The following is a 19594-nucleotide window of genomic DNA, read 5'->3' as shown; positions in this document are numbered from 1 at the left end:
CCAAATTACTACTTTGAACATTAGTGTGGCGCTAACACACTGCTTTCGTCTTCACTGTCATTTCTCAGTTTACTTTGGAGCCTAGTATTACGTTTTTCACACGCCATTTTTGTCACAATATTTCACATGATAACACAGAACAGCACAATTTGAAGAGCAAAATAAGAAAACACATTAACATAGCATTGAAAATAATATCTCATTAACTGCAAGCGCAGCTGCGAAATACTTGGTGCAAATGTACATGCATGCCACAACTGCTTTACTGTACAACAATTAAAAACTACAACTAGAAAGGAAATTCTTTCTATAATTATGTGCTAGCAATAAACAATAGCTACACTAATTACAGAAAGTACAAGAAAAAATCAGAAGATTCCAGTGAGGTATCCTGGTAAGGTCGCCATGTGAAACATACCCTTAGAAAAATTAGTGAAGTACTGTGCTGATAAACCTCTTACATTATTTGATTTTCAAACAGCTGAGCAGAACTGAGCATACTCAGACATTTCACTCTTTACCTATTCTGATCAACACTAAACTGACACACAATATTTTTAGCAAAACGCAATCTGACTTTCAATAATCTCTACAAAAGAATGGCCCTGACTAACATTAACCTATACGTTTCACAAATCACTTACCTCACAAAAATCCTCGTTACTCGTACTACTGCAATACAGCGAGCGCCACTACTGCCAGCTAAATAAAAGATTCAAACTACTGAAGGCACTAACTACTGATAGGCATAGTTAGCAAATGAAAGATTTTGATAGAGAACAAACAATGTGTTTACCTTAATAGTGTTCAAAAGCAGTTCATGACGTCCAGTCTTATAAATTTACTGTCTCTGATGGACACACGTCCAGATCATCCGCTCTCATAATTCCGCCATTTCTCTCCCCACATCCACCACTGCTGGCGGCTCACCTCCAACTGCGCAACGCTACGCACTGTTAACATCCAATTGCCCAACACTACAATGGCGAACATTCCAACAATGCCAACCAGCCACAGCCTTCATACAGCACAGCCAGTGATTTTCATACAGAGCGCTACATGGCGTTACCAACATAGAAACCTAAACAGCCTACTTACGCATTATTCATTCGCGATTGGATTTTTTTTTTATTTTTGTTTCTTTATTAATACTGACAAGAATTTTTATGATTTCAACTGGTAAGAATTATTTCTATGTAATCATTACTCTTTCTGGTGCAGTTTGTTCCCAGAAGGAGAAGGTCCTAACACTAGAGCTGAGGGACTTCTTCAGACGCGTCACTAACGACGTGATTGCGACTACAGCGTTTGGTGTCAAAGTGGACTCACTGTCCGAACCTAACAACGAGTTCTTCACCACGGGCCGAGATCTGTCCAATATCAACCCATTCGTCAGTTTCGGCTATTTTATATCTGCAAGGATGATGGAGGTTCGTAATATGCACCGTTTGTAAACTACGCAGGCATGTAGAGGCACTTTAGTTACAGTGTAACAAAAGAATGATTTCATTTACTTTATGAACTTCAGATGCTGGGTATTCCCTTCTTCAGCCAGAAGGCGGTGAGTTTCTTCAAGTCTTTGGTGGTAGAGACAATTCAGACTCGAGAGAAGCAGGGAATCATCCGCCACGACATGATCCACCTGCTCATGCAGGCGCGCCGTGGCGAGTTGGCACCTGAGGACGGCCAGAAGAACGGCACCGCCGAGGGCAAACGCAGGTGTAAGTAGCCGGCAGGAGGAAGCGTTATGTTAAGAACAGCACTGGTCAGGTAAAACTTTCTGCGAGTTTACACTGATTAGCCGTATACGACGAGACGTGCCCTCTGTCGTGCACGTCACATTGGTTTGCACAGTATAGTTCTAGACTGCAGGGCCGAATTTATGCACAGCTTTCTAGGTTGCGGCCTGGGGGTCCACATCACAAAAATTTAAAACGAGACAGTCTTTTGTAGTGATGTGGTCTTTCCATAGAATCTTAAAAGATTTAGTGTCGGATTGACGTGGATTAGAGTTGGGACTGGCTGTTGTACAGACGTGGGGCTCAGTACTTTTATGAACTTATTTACCATGCAAAGACCAGTTTAACTAAATCGAAAACACCATTATAAACAAAAGACTTTCTGAGGCCCGAGTAAACTTGAACAGGGCTTGAACAACACAAAATATCTTCTCGGAATAAGAAGACGACAATAGCAAACGCGAAGACGTAACTTCTGTTTTTCTAATTTACTTTTATTCTTTTAAACTTAAATAAAGAATCATTTTTGTCCCATAAGTCCCGAAACACGTATAGATGGAAAAAAGAATGGCATTCTACGATAAGAGGGGACCTCACTTTCATTATTTCTGCAATGTGGTTACCAGAGAGAGCTATAAATAAAGAACGGAATCTTTATTAGAGCATTTTTTTCCTTACTTGGCCCACAGTGTTCCTCTCATTGCGGCAGATCTCACGGACGAGGACATAGCGGCCCAGGCGATGATATTCTTCTTCGCCGGCTTCGACACGGTGTCCACTGCACTGACCTTCTGCAGCTACCTGCTGGCCACACACCAGGACGTCCAGAGGCGGCTGCAGCAGGAGGTGGACGAGCTGATGCAGAAGAGCGGGGGACAGCCCAGCTACGAGCAGGTCACGGGCTGCCAGTACCTCGACATGGTCATCTCCGGTGAGTCGGGATGACACCGAAGCCGTGTAATTGCAGCCGGTCGTTTCTGAACGTTATTTCTTATTTTAGTTTCCTGATACCTTTAGATCTTTTATTTGTATGTTAAACAGACTATTCCACTTAAATGAATAACCAATTGATGACTAACAGTACGTTTTCCGGAGAAAAAAATTCACACTGGATCATTTATTCACGGGGGGAAAAGTTACAATGCAGATGTTCCTATGTTTCCAGATTTCAAAAGGCCTGTGATAGCATACACCGTCAGACACGTCTAAGCACGATTTCTAAATTTCAAATATCCTCAGAATTAACCAGATTCGTTGAAATTGGTAGAGAGAAAACTTTATGTCATATACAGACACCAGTAGGGGAAACTGAAAATTTCAAAAAAATGTGAAAAACAACTACGGGAATACACTCGTCAGCGACCGTAGGTCCGTGAGCTGAGTTTGACGACGGTACTTGAAATTACTGGCGTCAAGCCCCTCCCGTCGCCTCTCCTGCCGGACTCTCTTGGTCAGTTCTTATGTTCTCGACCACAACGGCATTAGGTTTCGGGGCTCAAGGGAGTCTTTCTTTTTCTTTCGTCAGCTCAGACCTTCAAAGCTGCCGCCTGGTACAATAGGCTACTGGAAGAAAAAGACTGTCCAGCGACTGTGGAAATGTCGTGAAGGACGTTACAGAACAAGTAACAAAAGCAAAAATAGTGTCAGAGTGCTTAAATATATAAAAATGGTTCAAATGTCTCTAAGCACTAGGGGACTTAACATCTGAGGTCATTAGTCCCCTAAACTTAGAACTACTTAAACCTATCTAAACTAAAGACATCACACAAAACCATGCCCGAGACAGGATTCGAATCTGCGACCGTAGCAGCAGTGCGGTCCCGGACTGAAGCGCCTAGAACCGCTCGGCCGGCTCTTAAATATATAAATTAGAAAGGTAAGCATATATGGAAAGATGTAAAGGCAGGAATAAATAAAACAATAGTGAGACAGTTATGACATACACAGCTGAGACAAGACCTGACTCATCAACAAAGGCTTTTGGAAACTACAGAAATGAACATTCTTCGAAGGATCACAGGGAAGGCTCTGAGAAACAGAGAGAGAAGAGAAAGCATTAGAAAAGAACGTAGATTGGGCTCCTTTAATGAGTGGGTACATAACAGAAATCATGAATGGAACGAACAGATGCCATGGATGAACGGAAGATTGTGAAAATCGTAAGAAATAAATCACTAATAGGTAAAGGAAATACTAGACGTCCAAGGAAAAGATGGATCGACAACTGGTCGGGTAGACTCTGGAGTAGTGAAGGAAATAGGCTTTAGGAGGAAGACGAGTAAGAAGCAGTATAAGACGAAGAAGATGATGACGACGACTACGGCGGCGATGACGATGATGATGATGAAAAACTGCATGATTCTTTCAGACTGTGTTTTAAATTACTTTAACTGCTAGTTTTCGACACTGTCCCATTTTCAGGTGCATCTACAGTAACAGACATGGACACATCGTTATCAGTTCGTTAAACAAAACCTCATACCATGCATATCTGTGCACAGCACGGCACGGTCGTCAACGGTCATCTTCTTGTAATTTTTACTACAAATCACACAAGTGCATATAGTGTGATTTGATAAGATGATCGTTGACGACCGTGCTGAGCACAGATCTGCATGACGCGCGAGTTTTTGACGAACTGATAACGATGTGACCATATCTGCACATGTAGATGCATTTGAAAACGAAAAGTGTCTGAAACTAGTAGTGCAAATACAGTAATTTAAATAAGGCTTGTTGGAATCATGCCCTTCTTCAGATTTATTGAGGCTCTTCAAAGTCTACACTGGGCTGAGACAAGGGATCGCCATTTCACTTGTATTAACCTCGTCTTACAGAAGATCGATGGATAATCTACTGAAAGTGACCCTAATGGATCCAACTGCGGGATGTAAGCATTATTACACTTGCCAATGTAGATGTTATAGCATTAATAAGTAGTTCCAAAACATAATTAATCAAAAGAATAAAAAATGGCTGAAAAAACTATACTACGTTTTAATGAAGAGAAGACAGAATATCGGGATGCAAATAGAAAAATCTGAAGTCATGCATCGGGACAGCCTACACAAACAGCTACAGGGGAACTGTCAGGGCATTTACGCGCACACTATGAAGAAAACGTGCTCGCCAGAAGCCAGGCACTGATTTGCAGACTGTCGCCAATCACTGACAAGCAGGCTAGCCAATCAATAGCTTCTTTCCTACGCTCCCCTTCCGTCATGACTAGCCTATTATACACTCGACCCATTAAAGTTTCAAATACAAGTCATACTGACACCGACCGCCTGCAATAAACAGAGCCACCTTTCCACCAGAAAAACCAGTCTTGCCCTGATGAAGGGCGTTGTAATGCAGTCGAAACATCGGTTTTAAGTTTGTAATTAAAGTATTTTATTCGACGAAGCGGTACAACACCCAGAAGAATCTTAATCATTATAACATTGGCCGCGGAAGCCTTCGTAGTTATAATCAGCAATCTTATCACCAAACGTAGGTGACTAGGTGGCGAGGTTTCACATGTGGTGAGAGGATAATGACAATTTGGGTGACGATCAGCAGCAAGGAGCCTCCTTCGCTATGTGGGATCAAGATGTACGTACGGGTGGATTACAACTCACGCACCCGTTATGAAGGCCTAGTTGCACAGTGAAAGATAATAAGAGAAAATTGTGACTGGCGGACACGTCGGTTTCTACAAGGATTTGTAGAATACGGACGTTAAAATTGATAAACAGGTGGAGGTTGTATAATCTCACTAGTAATAGTAGCTGCTAACTAATTACAAGATTGACTACCAGAGACGGTAGGGGCGTCCAAATGAGTGGGTGCAAGTCTCGACATCATGTTGAGTACATGGTACCAAGTTTCACAAGAGAAAGCAAATTTTACACGGCAAAATATAAATTAACGATCGTCATTCACAACCTATTGCTAAAGGTGCTGACACCAACAGGGTTTACTGAGAGCTGACTCAAAGTTACGTCTCCTCCCTACAACATAATGTCCGTACTCTCCAGATACTCTGAGAAGAGTGACCACAGAATCTCTTGTTCGTTTCTTCCCTGACGCGACGTTCTGCTTGTACATGTTATGGAGGGGGGCGGGATGGGGGGGGGGCTAGAGGCCAACACACAACAGCGTCAGTTGCTCGCCCAGTCAGGGTTCAGGAAGAGCACGCCAGAAACTGTACTAAAGTCCTTTCTTAACAGAAAAGCTTACAGAATTTTCTCGAAGGCTTGATTTTGATTAGAGATGGGCAAAACTGTTCTTTTCAGAGATCGGATCCGAACTGTTCACTGCCTGAAATGAACTAGGTCTTTTTCATGACTCACCACTCATTCACAATAGAAAATAAATGGAAGGCATATTGCCCTTTAAACTTGGTTTATTCCAGTACTATACCTGTATTTTGATCTTATTTGATCCTATTTTGAAGTAACACAGATAATGAGTAAGAATTTTGTATTGTTGATTGAAATTTCCATGATATGACAAAGTTTTTGATTATCGATTTATTTTGCACTATCGTGGTTTTTTGGGTGATCGGAAAATTTTGTAACTTGAGATCTACATTAACAATGTATTTGGCTATAATGTATTAAAATTTCATTAACCTCGTACAAATACATCACAAGCCATATATTTTTAAAGTGAACATTTCCTTCCTAAGACGCCCAAAATCGCAAAATCCGTACTACAATTAGAAAAAAAATATAAATTTGACTGTAAGACCAAAGTGCTGCATATAGCCTTATGCAGAATAAAACAAGGAAAATATTGGTGTATCACATTTTGCGATACGTTTATTGGTTCGCTCGTAATTAAAGTGTAAATTCGAGTGTCCATAATAAAAAATCCTATAGTAAGAGGAGTCGTCAGGAACCTCATCTGATCAGTTTAAACAAATAAAAATAAAATAAAAACAAATGATATATACATAACATAATTATGTAATATACACATCGGTATTAGTACGAAGAACAACATCCAGTATAGACGAACTCCGATGCAGAGGCGCTGAGTCAAGCTGCTCGAGCCGCGAGCTGTATTGCTGCGTGAGCTGAGACCGCAGAGACCAGAGTGACACCTGAGTTGCTTTGCTCAACGCTCTGGCTAGAGTCGAGAACGGTGGGGTGAGCGTTGAGCGGGCGAGTTCAGAGGGTGGGGGGAGCGGTGAGCGGCCACCAGTCACCCGCTCCGAGACAAATCGTCCGCTCTCTTGCGAGCAGGTTGTTGCAAGGAGTTCTTATGTTCTCCGCTAGGAGGCTCTCTGTCCTGTTGCTCGCATCAACTGTCCAGAGGGCAGGACATGCGACTGAAACGATCGCCGACGGAGTGTGATGCTAAGGTGCGCCAGACACTGCACGCGGCAGAGGAAGCACAGAGACGGCACAGGATATGTGAAACACAAAATCCAATGGGGCACTGCAGTGTGCTCTGACCAGCAGAGGCCCCGTTGATATGCTCCGTCTCTCTCTCTCTCTCTCTCTCTCTCTCTCTCTCTCTCTGCTGTGGGAAACGTTTGAAGCTACTGTTCTTTTTTTCTGAATCACTGATTGTTCACTCCTTTGAAAGATTCAACTCTATGAAACAGTTCAGGAGCGGATCCCCCATCTCTAATTTTGATTGCTTGATTGATTTTTAAGTAAGCGCGAAGTTACACCTCTGCAGTTGAAATTCGTACCCACCGGCTAGGTTTAAAAGCAGCCGGTGAACATTCCCTAGGTTTCAAGAAAAAAAGTAAGGAACTGCTTCTGACTCGTATCTAAGTCGCCATATTCCCATTTCATGCAAGATGCTACCCCAGGCAACATGAGAAATTATGAGGCTACTGATCACAATTGACGTCAGACAAAAAAATATTTAAAAAACTCCTACAGGCCCCGTCTTGTAAACTGAGACAAGAAGAAAATGAAACTGAGATGAACAAAAACTATTAATATCCAAAACGAAAACATTTTTAAAAAATCAGCTTGTATTCGACGAAAATAACATGGGACGGAGAATAAGATAGAAAGAACAACTGCGGTAGTTGAACAAGCACCTTAATATCGTAGAAGTGCTAAAGAAGCGAAGGTTGACCTAGTTTGATCACACAGCAGCAATGTCAGAGAACAGACCGTCAGCAGCAGCATTCTCTAGGTAAATGCAAACATCAAAAAAAGTTTTGCATCACCTCGGTTCCGAGATTTCCGGAAACTGTACAGAAAATTGGAATAGACATCAACATAAACATCATTTCCTCCACTTTTATTGCTCATGAAAACCACACATTGCACGCTGTACCACCATACAGCGAGACCTTCAGAGGTGGTCGTCCAGACTGCTGTACACACTGATACCTCTAATACCCAGTAGCACGTCCTCTTGCATTGATGCATTCCTGTATTCGTCGTGGCATACTATCCACAAGTTCATCAAGGCACTGTTGATCCAGATTGTCCCACTCCTCAACAGCGATTCGGCGTAAATACTTCAGAGTGGTTGATGGGTCTCGCTGTCCATAAACAGCCCTTTTCAAACTATCCCAGGCATGTTTGTGAGGGTTCATGTCTGGAGAACATGCTGGCCATTCTAGTCGAGCGATGTCGTTATCCTCGAGTAAGTCATTCAAAAAATGCGCACGAAGGGGGCGAAAATTGTCGTCCATAAAGACGAATGCCTCGCCAATATGCTGCCGATATGGTTGCACTATCGGCCATAGGATAGCATTCACGTATCGTACAGCCGTTACAGCGCCTTTCATGACCACCAGCGGCGTACGTCGGCCCCACATGATGCCACCCCAAAACAGCAGGTAACCTCCACCTTGCTGCACTCGCTGGACAGTGTGTCTAAGGCGTTAACCCTGACCAGGTTGCCTCCAGACACGTCTCCGACGATTGTCTGGTTAAAGGCATATACGATACTCATCGGCGAAGAGAACGTGATGCCAATCCTGAGCGGTGCATTCGGCATGTTGTTGGGCCCATCTGTACCACGCTGCGTGGTGTCGTAGTTGCAAAGATGACCTCGCGCTGCTCATGCGTGGTTGTTTCACCTTTGAGCGGATTTAGTGACACCTCTGAACAGTCAACGGGACTGTATCTGTGATACAGTATCCACAGTCAAAGTCTATCTTTAGGAGTTCTGGGAACTGTGGTGATGTAAAACTTTTTTTGAGTGAATAGATAAACGGGAGAATCACGAAGACCCAGTCTTAGATGGCGAAACAGTATTCGAGATGGCACAGCAACGATGAACGTCAGTTCAGAATGGACAACCAACGCACTCGACAGAAGGGAATAGAAATAGGCTCAGTGAGCAGGCTCATGATCGATAAGGCCAATGCCGCATTTACAGTAAACTAAGTAACTGTTTCCACTTCGCTGTGCTATTCACAGCCCTTAAACATCTGAGCAAGTTGCTGAGTCATACGTAGTGCCCTATCGGAGAGCAAATAAAATCCTTTTTGGCAGACAGGGCACATCCCTAATTACGGTACGGGTTTTTGACCAAGTGAAAGACTTTTATTCAACGCTCAGTAAATGGTCGTAGTGTGAGAGAAACGAGGAATTACTGGCTGTATGGGACGTCCAGAATACAGATTGTAGACACCACACGTATCGAAATCCTTATTTCAGGTTGTTACTTTATTGGCCGTATACCACGGCCTCCGTGTTACAGTAGACAGCGTGTTACAGTAGACAGCACCGCTGGCTGCTAACGGGAAAATTCTGGGTCCGGTTTTCGGCGACGACCTCAGACGACAATTTAGTAATGACAAAGAGTATGCGAAAGTTTAAAACTGTCGTTAAGAAGAATCTATTCGAAAGAAGCAGTACACCTGAATACTGGGGAACGATGATGTGCGACTGAAGTTCTCCCTGATCCGATGCTGCGACAGTGAAACCTCACTAGGCAATTCAGCTGATGAGGAATGGATATTCCTAAAAAGAATCAACACGTAAGTCGGAGAAACAATTGAGGCACAAGCAGGGTAATTGATCGACGAAAGAAGGATGCACAAAAATGTTCATCAAAAGAAAGGAATACAGCAGAATAAGTCTCTTAGGAATGAAATTAATAGGAAGTGGGTGGCATCTAAACCGAAATGATTAAAAGAAAAAGTGAAGAAATCAAAAAGCAATGTTTGTCAGAAGTACAGATTCAGCATATGCATCCTTGACAATTGGTAAAGAACGATGACACTTACTAAGGAACAACTGTTTATTGCTATGGAACAACCAACAATTAGTACGGAACACCTGACCAACCATAGTAAAAGGAAATGCAGTGGGCGGGACGTGTTAACTGCAACGACGCCTATGTACGAACACTCTGTATGCATTCGACAATTCATGCAGTACCGTGTTTGACGAAGATCATTGTGGAACCGATTAATGATACAGCAAGACATAATTTGAGTGCTTACGGTCGTGGACGAGGAGTTGGACGGCTCGAAGTTGGTGAATGTGTCACTGCCGTGGCCTCAGTAATGGGTGTGTCCAAAAGTGTCATGTCGCCAATAAAAAAGGCCGCTGAAAGTGGAAATGCTATGCGAAAGCATGTCGGCGGTCGTAGACGAACCACCACATCAAAAGCGGATTGATACGTAGCTCTAGTGGCGGAAAGGAATAGACACTACACTCCTAGGAATATCACTGCATACCTTACGAGCTCAATGGGAGCAAGAATCTCTGCCAAAACCATTTCACGGCGATTAAATCAGACTGGTTTGCATGCTCGGAAGCCTGTAAAAAGAGCCCCACTTCATCAGTGCAATCGTCGCAAAAAGTTCGATGGTTTAGGAAGCATATTGCTTACACACAGCAACAGTGGTCCAGAGTGATGTTCTCCGACGAATCTCGCCTCACCTGTGGCAAGTGATTCTGGCCACCAGGCAGTGTAGAGAGAGGGAAAATCACTTTACACAACACAGAATATTCATCGGCGTCACTGATATATACGCATCAAAAAAAGTTTTGCATCACTCCGGTTCCCAGAACTCCTGAAGATAGACGTTGGCTGTGGATATTGTATCACAGACACGGTCCCTTTGACTGTTCAGAGATGTCACTGCATCTGCCCAAAGATGTAAACAACCATGCATGAGCAGCGCCTGTTTGACGGAGGGGGTCCGACAGCCGATCAGTTCCAGTGATCCCACCAGGAAGGAGGGACACGGCTCGCGTCGTCATTGCTAGAGGTCAATACCGCGGTTCGATCCCGTCCGTATTGTTACTTTGTGCTAGGAAGGGCTCTCAACAAGAGAAGTGTCCAGGCGTCTCGGAGTGAACTAAAGCGATGTTGTTCGGATATGGAGAAGATACAGAAAGACAGGAACTGTAAATGACATACCTCGCTCAGGCCGGCCAAGCGCTACTACTGCAGTGGATGACCGCTACCTACGGATTATAGCCCGGAGGAACCCTGACAGCAACGCCGCCATGTTGAATAATGCTTTTCGTGCAGCCACAGGACTAGTGTTACTACTCGAACTGTGTGCAATAGGCTGCATGATGCGCAACTTCAGTCCCAGCGTCCATGGCGACGTCCATCTTTGCAACCACAACACCATGCAGCGCGGTTCAGATGGGCCCAACAACATGCCGAATGAACCGCTCAGGATTGGCATCACGTTCTCTTCACCGATGAGTGTCGCATGTGCCTTCAAACAGACAATGATCGGAGACGTGTTTGGAGGCAACCCGGTCAGGCTTAACGCCGTAGACACCCTGTCCAGCGAGTGCAGCAAGGTGGAGGTTCCCTGCTGTTTTGGGGTGGCATTATGTGGGGCCGGCGTACGCCGCTGGTGGTCATGGAAGGCGCCGTAACGGCTGTACGATACATGAATGCCATCATCCGACCGATAGTGCAACCATATCGGCAGCATATTGGCGGGGCATTCGTCTTTATGGAAGACAACTCACGCCCTCATGGTGCACATATTGTGAATGACTTAATTCAGGATAACGATATCGCTCGACTAATGTTGCGAGAATGTCTCCAGACACGAACCCTATCGAGAATGCCTGGGATAAATTGAAAAGGGCTTTAATATGGACGACGCGACACACCAACCGCTCTGAGGGATCTACGCCGCATCACCGCTGACGAGTGCGACAATATGGACCAACAGTGCCTTGATGAACTTGTGGATAGTATGCCACGACGAATACAAGCATACATCAATACAAGAGGACGTGCTACTGGATATTTAAGGTAGTTGTGTACAGCAATCTGGACCACCACCTCTGAAGGTCTCGCTGTACGGTAGTACAACACGCAATGTGCGGTTTTCATGAGCAATCAAAATGGGCAGAAATGATGTTTATGTTGATCACTATTCCAATTTTCTGTACAGTTTCCGGTAGTCTGGGAACAGACGTGATGCAAAACGTTTTTTGATGTGTGAAGTTTAGGCGTTATGGTGTGGCCAGGCTTTATGCACGATGGGCGGACACCGTTGCATATCTTTGCGTGAGGTGCCGTTACACCACAGCGGTATTACTGGGAGATTATTCTGGATCACGTCCGTTTCCTTCGAGCTGCTGTAGGTCCCAACTCTTGTGTTTATGGCCCACAATATCCACCCATACAGGACCGCTGAGGTGTCCGACACATTGGAATGTGAAGATACCGATTAACACCCCCTGCCCGAACCGTGCAAGGACTGATAGCCGCCTTGAGAGGTGTGTGCGGCCGTATCCTCCAGAAAGCCCTCAACAGTTTGGAAGCAACAGGTGCCTAATGTTCTTTAGTGCCCGAGGAGGGCTTGTTTCTTTCTGAGAGTCCGATTTATACCTCTATGTCGGGAGTCTGTGTCAGACATGAACGATATTTATGTCTGTTACCCTGTTTTCCCGTGGCATGACATTTGTGCCTTTTTCGTTGTAAATATAGCCTACCACCCCATCTTTACTACGAATGTACTGTCTTTCACTGCCTGTGTTTATTCCTGCCCAACAATATCTCTGATCCTTAGCAATAATTCTAAGCAGTGTAGAAGGGTCAAAGACTATCTGTGCGCTCTGCAGTAAGGCTTCTGTTATAAACATAGCCCTTGCGACACTTGATAAACCAAGAAACATGACTTTTTTTGATGGTCTACACAAAACTATGACAGTATCAGCTACTATCAACTAAAGCCAATCCAAACTAACAAGATTTCTCAGCGTTGACGTACATTGTCTCAAAGAACTGTTCAGCATCCGCAGTATGAGTGACTTCAGGAACCTCGTAAATATCTTTATAATAGTTTCCCTCAGCAATAGGTCAATAACAAGTTTATAAATTCAACGTCTGCTATACATTGAAGTGACAAAAGTCGTGTGATAGCGGTATGCACATATACAGATGGCGGTCGTATCGCGTGCACAATATTAAAAAGGGCAGTGCACTGGCGGAGTTGTCATTTGTGCTCTGGTGATTCGTGTGAAAAGGTTTCCGACGTGATTAAGGGCGCGTGATGGGAATTAATAGACTTTGAACGACGAATGGTAGTTGGACCTAGACGCATTACGATGTGAGCTGTGTTTACATGGAATCGACTGGGTCCTCTGGATGTTCGGTTGAGACCATTTGCAGCCATCCATGGACGTCATGTTCCTAGACAACAATGGAATTTTTATGGATGACAATGCGCCATGTCATCGTTCCACAATTGTTGGCGGTTGGTTTGAGGAACATTCTGGACGATTCGAGCGAATGGTCTGGCTACCCAGACCCCGACATGAACCACATCGAACATATATGGAACATAATAAGGAGGTCAGTTCTCGGACAAAATCCTGCACCGGCAATACTTCCGCAATTATGGACGGCTATAGAGGCAGCATGGCTCAATATTTCGGCAGGGACTTCCAACGACTTGTCCGTACCACGTCGAGCTGCAGCACAACGCCGCGCAGAAGGAGCTCCGACACGATTTTACGAGATATTGCATGACCTTTGCCACCTCAGTGTAGCAAAGCAACATCTAAACCAGTTACAATCACAGAACACAAAGTATATCAGAGAAGATAATTCGTGAAGTTTGACATTTGGTTCGTTGCCGAGTGAAAAGAAGGAATCTGGCTAAACGACACGTATTTCTAGTCAAGGCCGCTTAAATGTGAAGAACTCTGACTTCTTAATTCCTGATGCGAAACGTCAAGTGGATCTGTGTTGGCCCGAGTGACACTGTTACAAAATTCGATTGTTCGAGATCCTAGAACAAGAATTACTCCTAGCAACGATCAAGTAACATCAGGAACTTGTTCAAATGATTCCTCGGTAACTGGCCGATGTGGCCGAGCGGTTCTAGGTGCTTCAGTCTGAAAACGCGCGACCGCTACGGTCGCAGGTTCGAATCCTGCCTCGGGCATGGATGTGTGTGATGTCCTTAGGTTAGTTAGGTTTAAGTAGTTCTAAGTTCTAGGGGACTGATGACCTCAGATGTTAAGTCCCATAGTGCTCAGAGCCATTTGAACCATTCCTCGGTGTGCAACGGGCGATAGTCTCTTGTAGGCTCACTTTCTCGGCGACGTACGTCATGTTCGTAATCAGATGATATTTCGCGTGCCATATGATGATTGCAGTGTAATCCGTCACCGGAATGTCACATGATGTTTTGTTGCGTTTTTTGTTTTATTTTGGTATGGCTGACGTAGTGGACGGTCTCTACATCTTTTTAGCCCTACGTGGTACTGCTTCTCTTTGTCTTTCTAAACACTTCTCGGATATCTGTCAAACAATATTTTTCGTAACAAAATGATGTATTTGGAAAACAAGAGCCTTACCAACTTTATAGAATGTTACGATCCACTGCTGCAACGGGTTATACAGTACGTAGATTATGCAGTTTCCAAGAAATAAAATATAAACGGCAGCAAGACACTGTAACTTCACTGCACACTTGTAAAGTCAAATACAACACAGCGAAAACACAACGAATTACAAACTGATCTGATTGTTAGTATATTATTACTTACTATGTGTAAATCCTGTGGGACCGTTGCTTCACATTAATGCAAAGTCCTGCTTGTGGTACAGCTGCAATATCCAATGGTTTTCTTAATGAACATTCCAGAAACTCTGCGCATGTACCCTCCTGCGCCTTTCTTGGACCGAGAATGCGTCCGCACGTACCGCCTACCAGCCACGGATTCGTGCCCGAGCGTCGAACTGCGACCTGGAGACGGGATCTGGGTGCCCGTTCACGGAATCCACAACGATCCCAAATACTTCGCAGAGCCTGATTGCTTCAGACCTGAGCGCTTCACTCCGGAGAACAAGCAGCTCATCGTACCGTTCACATACTCTCCATTCGGGTCAGGACCTCGTGTTTGTATAGGTAAGCTGTACTTTATTTTTTTATTTTGAATTATGTCAGTTCTTAAAGAAAAGCAGGATCAGCATCACTACATTAAAGACACGTTAAACACACGACGGAAAACAAAAAGTATGAGGAGACACTACAGAGATTTTGCAAGCGAGTATTGCAATATCATTCATGAAATTCCCTCGGTTTTTGTGTCGTGTCAAGTTCAAATGAGAACTCAAGTTTTACGTGATTTCCTCCTTCGACATCGAAGGAAAAATGACTGTCGTAATTCGTGCTGCAGGAGCGTTGTGTATGTAAAGGTCGGTCGAATCGTTGAGTAGAAATATCTCTGGAATGAGCATTGCGTTCAGAGTATCTTGTCAGTATTAAGCTGGAAGTGTCACGTGATCTCTCGGGACGACGCTGTTTTCTTAAGGCCATTTCTCATTGGGCGTCACGTCTCGTCACGCGAAAACATTCAACAATGCATTTCAAATAGAGGCATTCACATTGCTCGTCAACGGACCGTTACATCACGGCACAAAGTTTCTCGCGAAGAAAGTTTTGACGGTGTCGTCGTCTGCTAACATCGTAAGTTAACCTATTTTCGCTGCTGTGTTTTTGTGTCGTCGTAATATCGTAATATTTATTTTGTTATTGTTCTGCATTCGTGGAAAGTTGCAAATGTTCCGTGACGACTTGGATATTTTTATATTGAGTGTTCTTACACCAGCGATGTCAGATATCTCAAAGCGAAAATTTATTCAGTTTTTACAATAACAGAACAGAGCTGACATGCATGTAAATAAGAACATAAGTTAACGAAGCAATTTCCACTACCTAACATGTTAAATGAAAAGGTCAACTCTAATGAAGGAGAAAACGTAGTTGTTCATGATGTTATTAGTTACGTAAGAAAAAAACATAACGGATGAGGTAAACAGGCTCCATTTCTTCGTTTATAGCTATTGCTTGACGTGTTTTTATGTGTATATTTCCTCTATCAATTAAATGTCGATCTTTTTAAATGTTGTTTCACTTTTCAGCACATTACCGAACAAAACTTGTCAAGAACATACGTTATGAATTTTGTTTAGGCCATTAATAACCTTTGAAGTTGTTAGTTCCTCAATTCCTTTGACTTTTTGTATCACAGATGTTGGCTCATAAATATATTTACGTCTATCGGTACTGGGCTAAGCGAACTAATGTGACGATACCGTGACGTGATTCCCGTTCATTTTGCTCTTCAAAACTACGAGCACAGCTTATTCCAGGCATCAAATTTATATTGCTATGGTGGCTGCAAATCGCCTATACCAAGTCCATGGCACCTACGAAGTTAATCTGTTTGTACTAACGATACGAGTGATATGATGCTATTCGAAATTTATAGGATACATTACGTACAAATCTACGTCGTCCCGTGACAATGGTGGCAAAGTATGTTGATAACAGAAAATCAATTCTGAGCATCTGAATGCTCACTCAAGAGATATTTCTATTCTATGGGTCGAATACAGGGATCTCTATACAACCTGGATGTAGAAGTCTGGTCTCTGAGTACAGAACTGTAGCGAGTATGCAAATTGATGTGCTTTGCATCGTCCGCCATGTTGCAGTTTGGCAAGAAATATCGATCGGCCTGTGCGTGACAAAGAATTGCAGACCGATTTCTTGTTTTGAACTTTATGTCAATTTGTGATATAACAGGTTGATATGAGAGCGGAATCTGAAAGTATTTCCTTTTCGTGCTCTAGTGACATTTCCTAGCAGCCATGTTGTAGTTCGGCAAGAAACGAAATATAATCATCTATGGCTGGCACGATCAGACAGCGGAAGTTCAACGTTCAGGTGGTATAGAGATCACTGTAGATGCGTTATGTAAAGGCCGAGGAGACTATACTCATTATCAGAGAGGATGTTGATGTCTATTCTCATTGGGCGTCACGTCTCGTCACGCGAAAACATTCTACAATACATTTCAAATAGAGGCATTCACATTGCATTGCATTACATTGTAGTAAAGTAGCCACCACCGCCGATCTTGTTGGAGAGTAAACAGTTCTCCGCGTATTCGTCTACGTAAAAGGAACGGAATAACATTGATTAAGCAAACAATTATTTCAGTAACAAAAAGAAAAAAAATGTGGGTCAATAACCGTCAAAAGACCAAAGTTAGAAGAAATGTCTCTACCGGGTTAAGAGTTTCAAAACAGAGAAATATTAAGAGCATAATGAAAAACAGTCAGGATTTTAAAGAATAGGAAGGAAAAAATGCAAATAATCAGCCATGACAGCGAAAGAATGAAAAAAACTGGAAAAAAGGAAAATAAATAGCAACCGAAAGATTAAATCATAAATATTGCCGGCCAGAGTGGCCGTGTGGTTCTAGGCGCTACAGTCTGGAACCGCGAGACCACTACGGTCGCAGGTTCGAATCCTACCTCGGGCATGGATGTGTGTGATGTCCTTAGGTTAATTAGGTTTAAGTAGTTCTAAGTTCTAGGGGACTGATGACCTCCGAAGTTGAGTCCCATAGTGCTCAGAGCAATTTGAACTATAAATATTGTTTTACATGGCCCAGAGTTGGCCAGATTCAGATCAGTAAGAAGAAATAATTCATTAAGTAAAGTGTTACGGTTCTACGTCGCAAAACAGCTCCAAACTACTTCTTAAGCTTTATCAGTGAAGTTCAAATCCGTCCTGTAACACACTTGTGCGCCGCGTTAATTCGCAACTACTCCACTCTGTATTGTACCTACTTTGAGTACGTAAGGTGATACGTTTGTTTGCTGTTATTCCTGGAAAAAGTTGATTATGACCTTTTGTACACCAGAAATGTTACGCCACCGCCAATCTTATTTGATGCATGGCTGTTTTTGAACTGTTGGTAAAAAAATGCAACGTAAATACATTTAGCTTTCTGAACGACTAAACGTGCACTTCACCCCCCAAGGACTGACGCTGGTGTAGCCGCAAAAGTAAATTTACTTATCTTTTTCTAAAAAAGAGTAATTAGATTCAGAGAAAATTTGAGTCTGTATCGTAAAATGTTATACACAAACAAAACCTATTTTCCTGTTTTGTGTATTTCTGGTCATCATTCGTGCTTCATGTACTGATTTATTTATGTTCCAATGTTTCAGACTCGCTTCAGCATGGATCTTTGTAGGTGTGAAGTTAAACTGTGTTGTAAACATAAGTCACAACAAACAGGATAGGACTAGCCACTTTACATTGAGTCCTGATCAGCGTAAAGTGGCTAGTCCTATGCTTTTTCTTGTGACTCATGTTTACAAATACTTCAACTTCACACCGACAAAAATTGTAGTTTCTCACCGGTAGCAGCTCAAAATGCAAGAAATCCACAGACCATAAATCTATGGTGTATGAACAAATTTACCATCATATTGCTCTCATTGTATGTGATGTGAGAATAACGTTGTTAATGTTTCCTTGTTGCAGCCCAGAGATTCGCTATCATGGAGGCAAAGACTTTGCTGCTGTACCTCATGTCCCAGTTTAATATAGAAGTTGTTTCCAAGACACTAATTCCGTTAAAACTCGATCCAGGCAATAGTGTGTCGCTCTCTATAAAGGGTGGTGCGTGGCTTGGCATTCGACAGAGATCCTAACACGTACATCACTTTCAGCAGAGCGAAGGAGTTCTCACAGTATTGTTCAACTGGTAATTCAGAGCACCAAGAGATGTCTCCACACCGACATCGTCCCTGTTCACATGGAAAAAAGCGATAATCGCTATTGTACGTCCAGTTATTGACTTGAGTATAGGAAACTTTATGGTTCGGATGCAAAAAGGGTAAAGTGGAACAGTTTTGAAAACAAATAATGGACTTTGTCATAACGATAGTTTTTGGATGCTATTCAAACTAAGACACTAAGATGACTCCCAGTACATGACTTGATGACTCAGAACTCGTTCCATACTTCGCAAAGTTTTTGGATGCTATTCAAACTAAGACACTAAGATGACTCCCAGTACATGACTTGATGACTCAGAACTCGTTCCATACTTCGCAAAGACTTTGGAGAAGGAGATACGACGCAATCAACTGATACCAATCATATATGAATTGAGTTATACCTTTTCGAGTGTTACAGTCAGCATTTAAACTATGTTGTCATGCAGTTATAGTGTATAAGGAATCATTTGTTCTCGTCTTGTCTCATGATATTCGTATCTAAAACAAAATAAAAAATAGTGTTGTGAAACTGCAGCTAGAGTGTATCTCAGTGAAACACCTGGACAATGATAATGTAAACTCTCAACTTTATTGTTGTCACATTCAATAAATAGTTTTTAAATTATCGTTGTGGTACTTTTATTGATTTGTGGTTGTACTAATTACACATTTTTGTACATAATCCTCAAGACAGAAGTTGTGCTATTTACATAAACATGCAGTTTGTTTAGAGGTAACTGACAACTTGTTTATATACAAGTATTCATCTTCTGTACAGAATGTATTGCCAAGTAAATACTGCCGTCTTTCAAGCATTTTATTTCTGTTAGTAGATCATCTAAGGGTTTCACCTATGTATG

At 42.8% G+C, this 19594-nt stretch overlaps 1 protein-coding gene across 1 annotated transcript in view; it reads left to right on the top strand.

Annotated features, from left to right (window-relative positions):
- LOC126235654 (cytochrome P450 9e2-like) overlaps positions 1-19360 on the top strand; it is a 91253-nt gene extending 71893 nt beyond the window's left edge. Inside the window, exons 4-8 of the mRNA XM_049944369.1 lie at positions 1222-1430; positions 1529-1721; positions 2449-2670; positions 14794-15057; positions 18496-19360. Coding sequence (XP_049800326.1) covers positions 1222-1430; positions 1529-1721; positions 2449-2670; positions 14794-15057; positions 18496-18665 — 1058 coding nt within the window. The 3' untranslated portion in view covers positions 18666-19360. The remainder of the gene's footprint in view (positions 1-1221; positions 1431-1528; positions 1722-2448; positions 2671-14793; positions 15058-18495) is intronic.
- The last annotated feature ends 234 nt before the right edge of the window (positions 19361-19594 follow it).

The sequence above is a fragment of the Schistocerca nitens genome, chromosome 2 (assembly GCF_023898315.1).
Source record: "Schistocerca nitens isolate TAMUIC-IGC-003100 chromosome 2, iqSchNite1.1, whole genome shotgun sequence".
Classification (NCBI taxonomy): domain Eukaryota; kingdom Metazoa; phylum Arthropoda; class Insecta; order Orthoptera; family Acrididae; genus Schistocerca; species Schistocerca nitens.
Note: the sequence above shows the minus strand (reverse complement) of the source record. Positions and strands in the feature narration are given on the sequence as shown.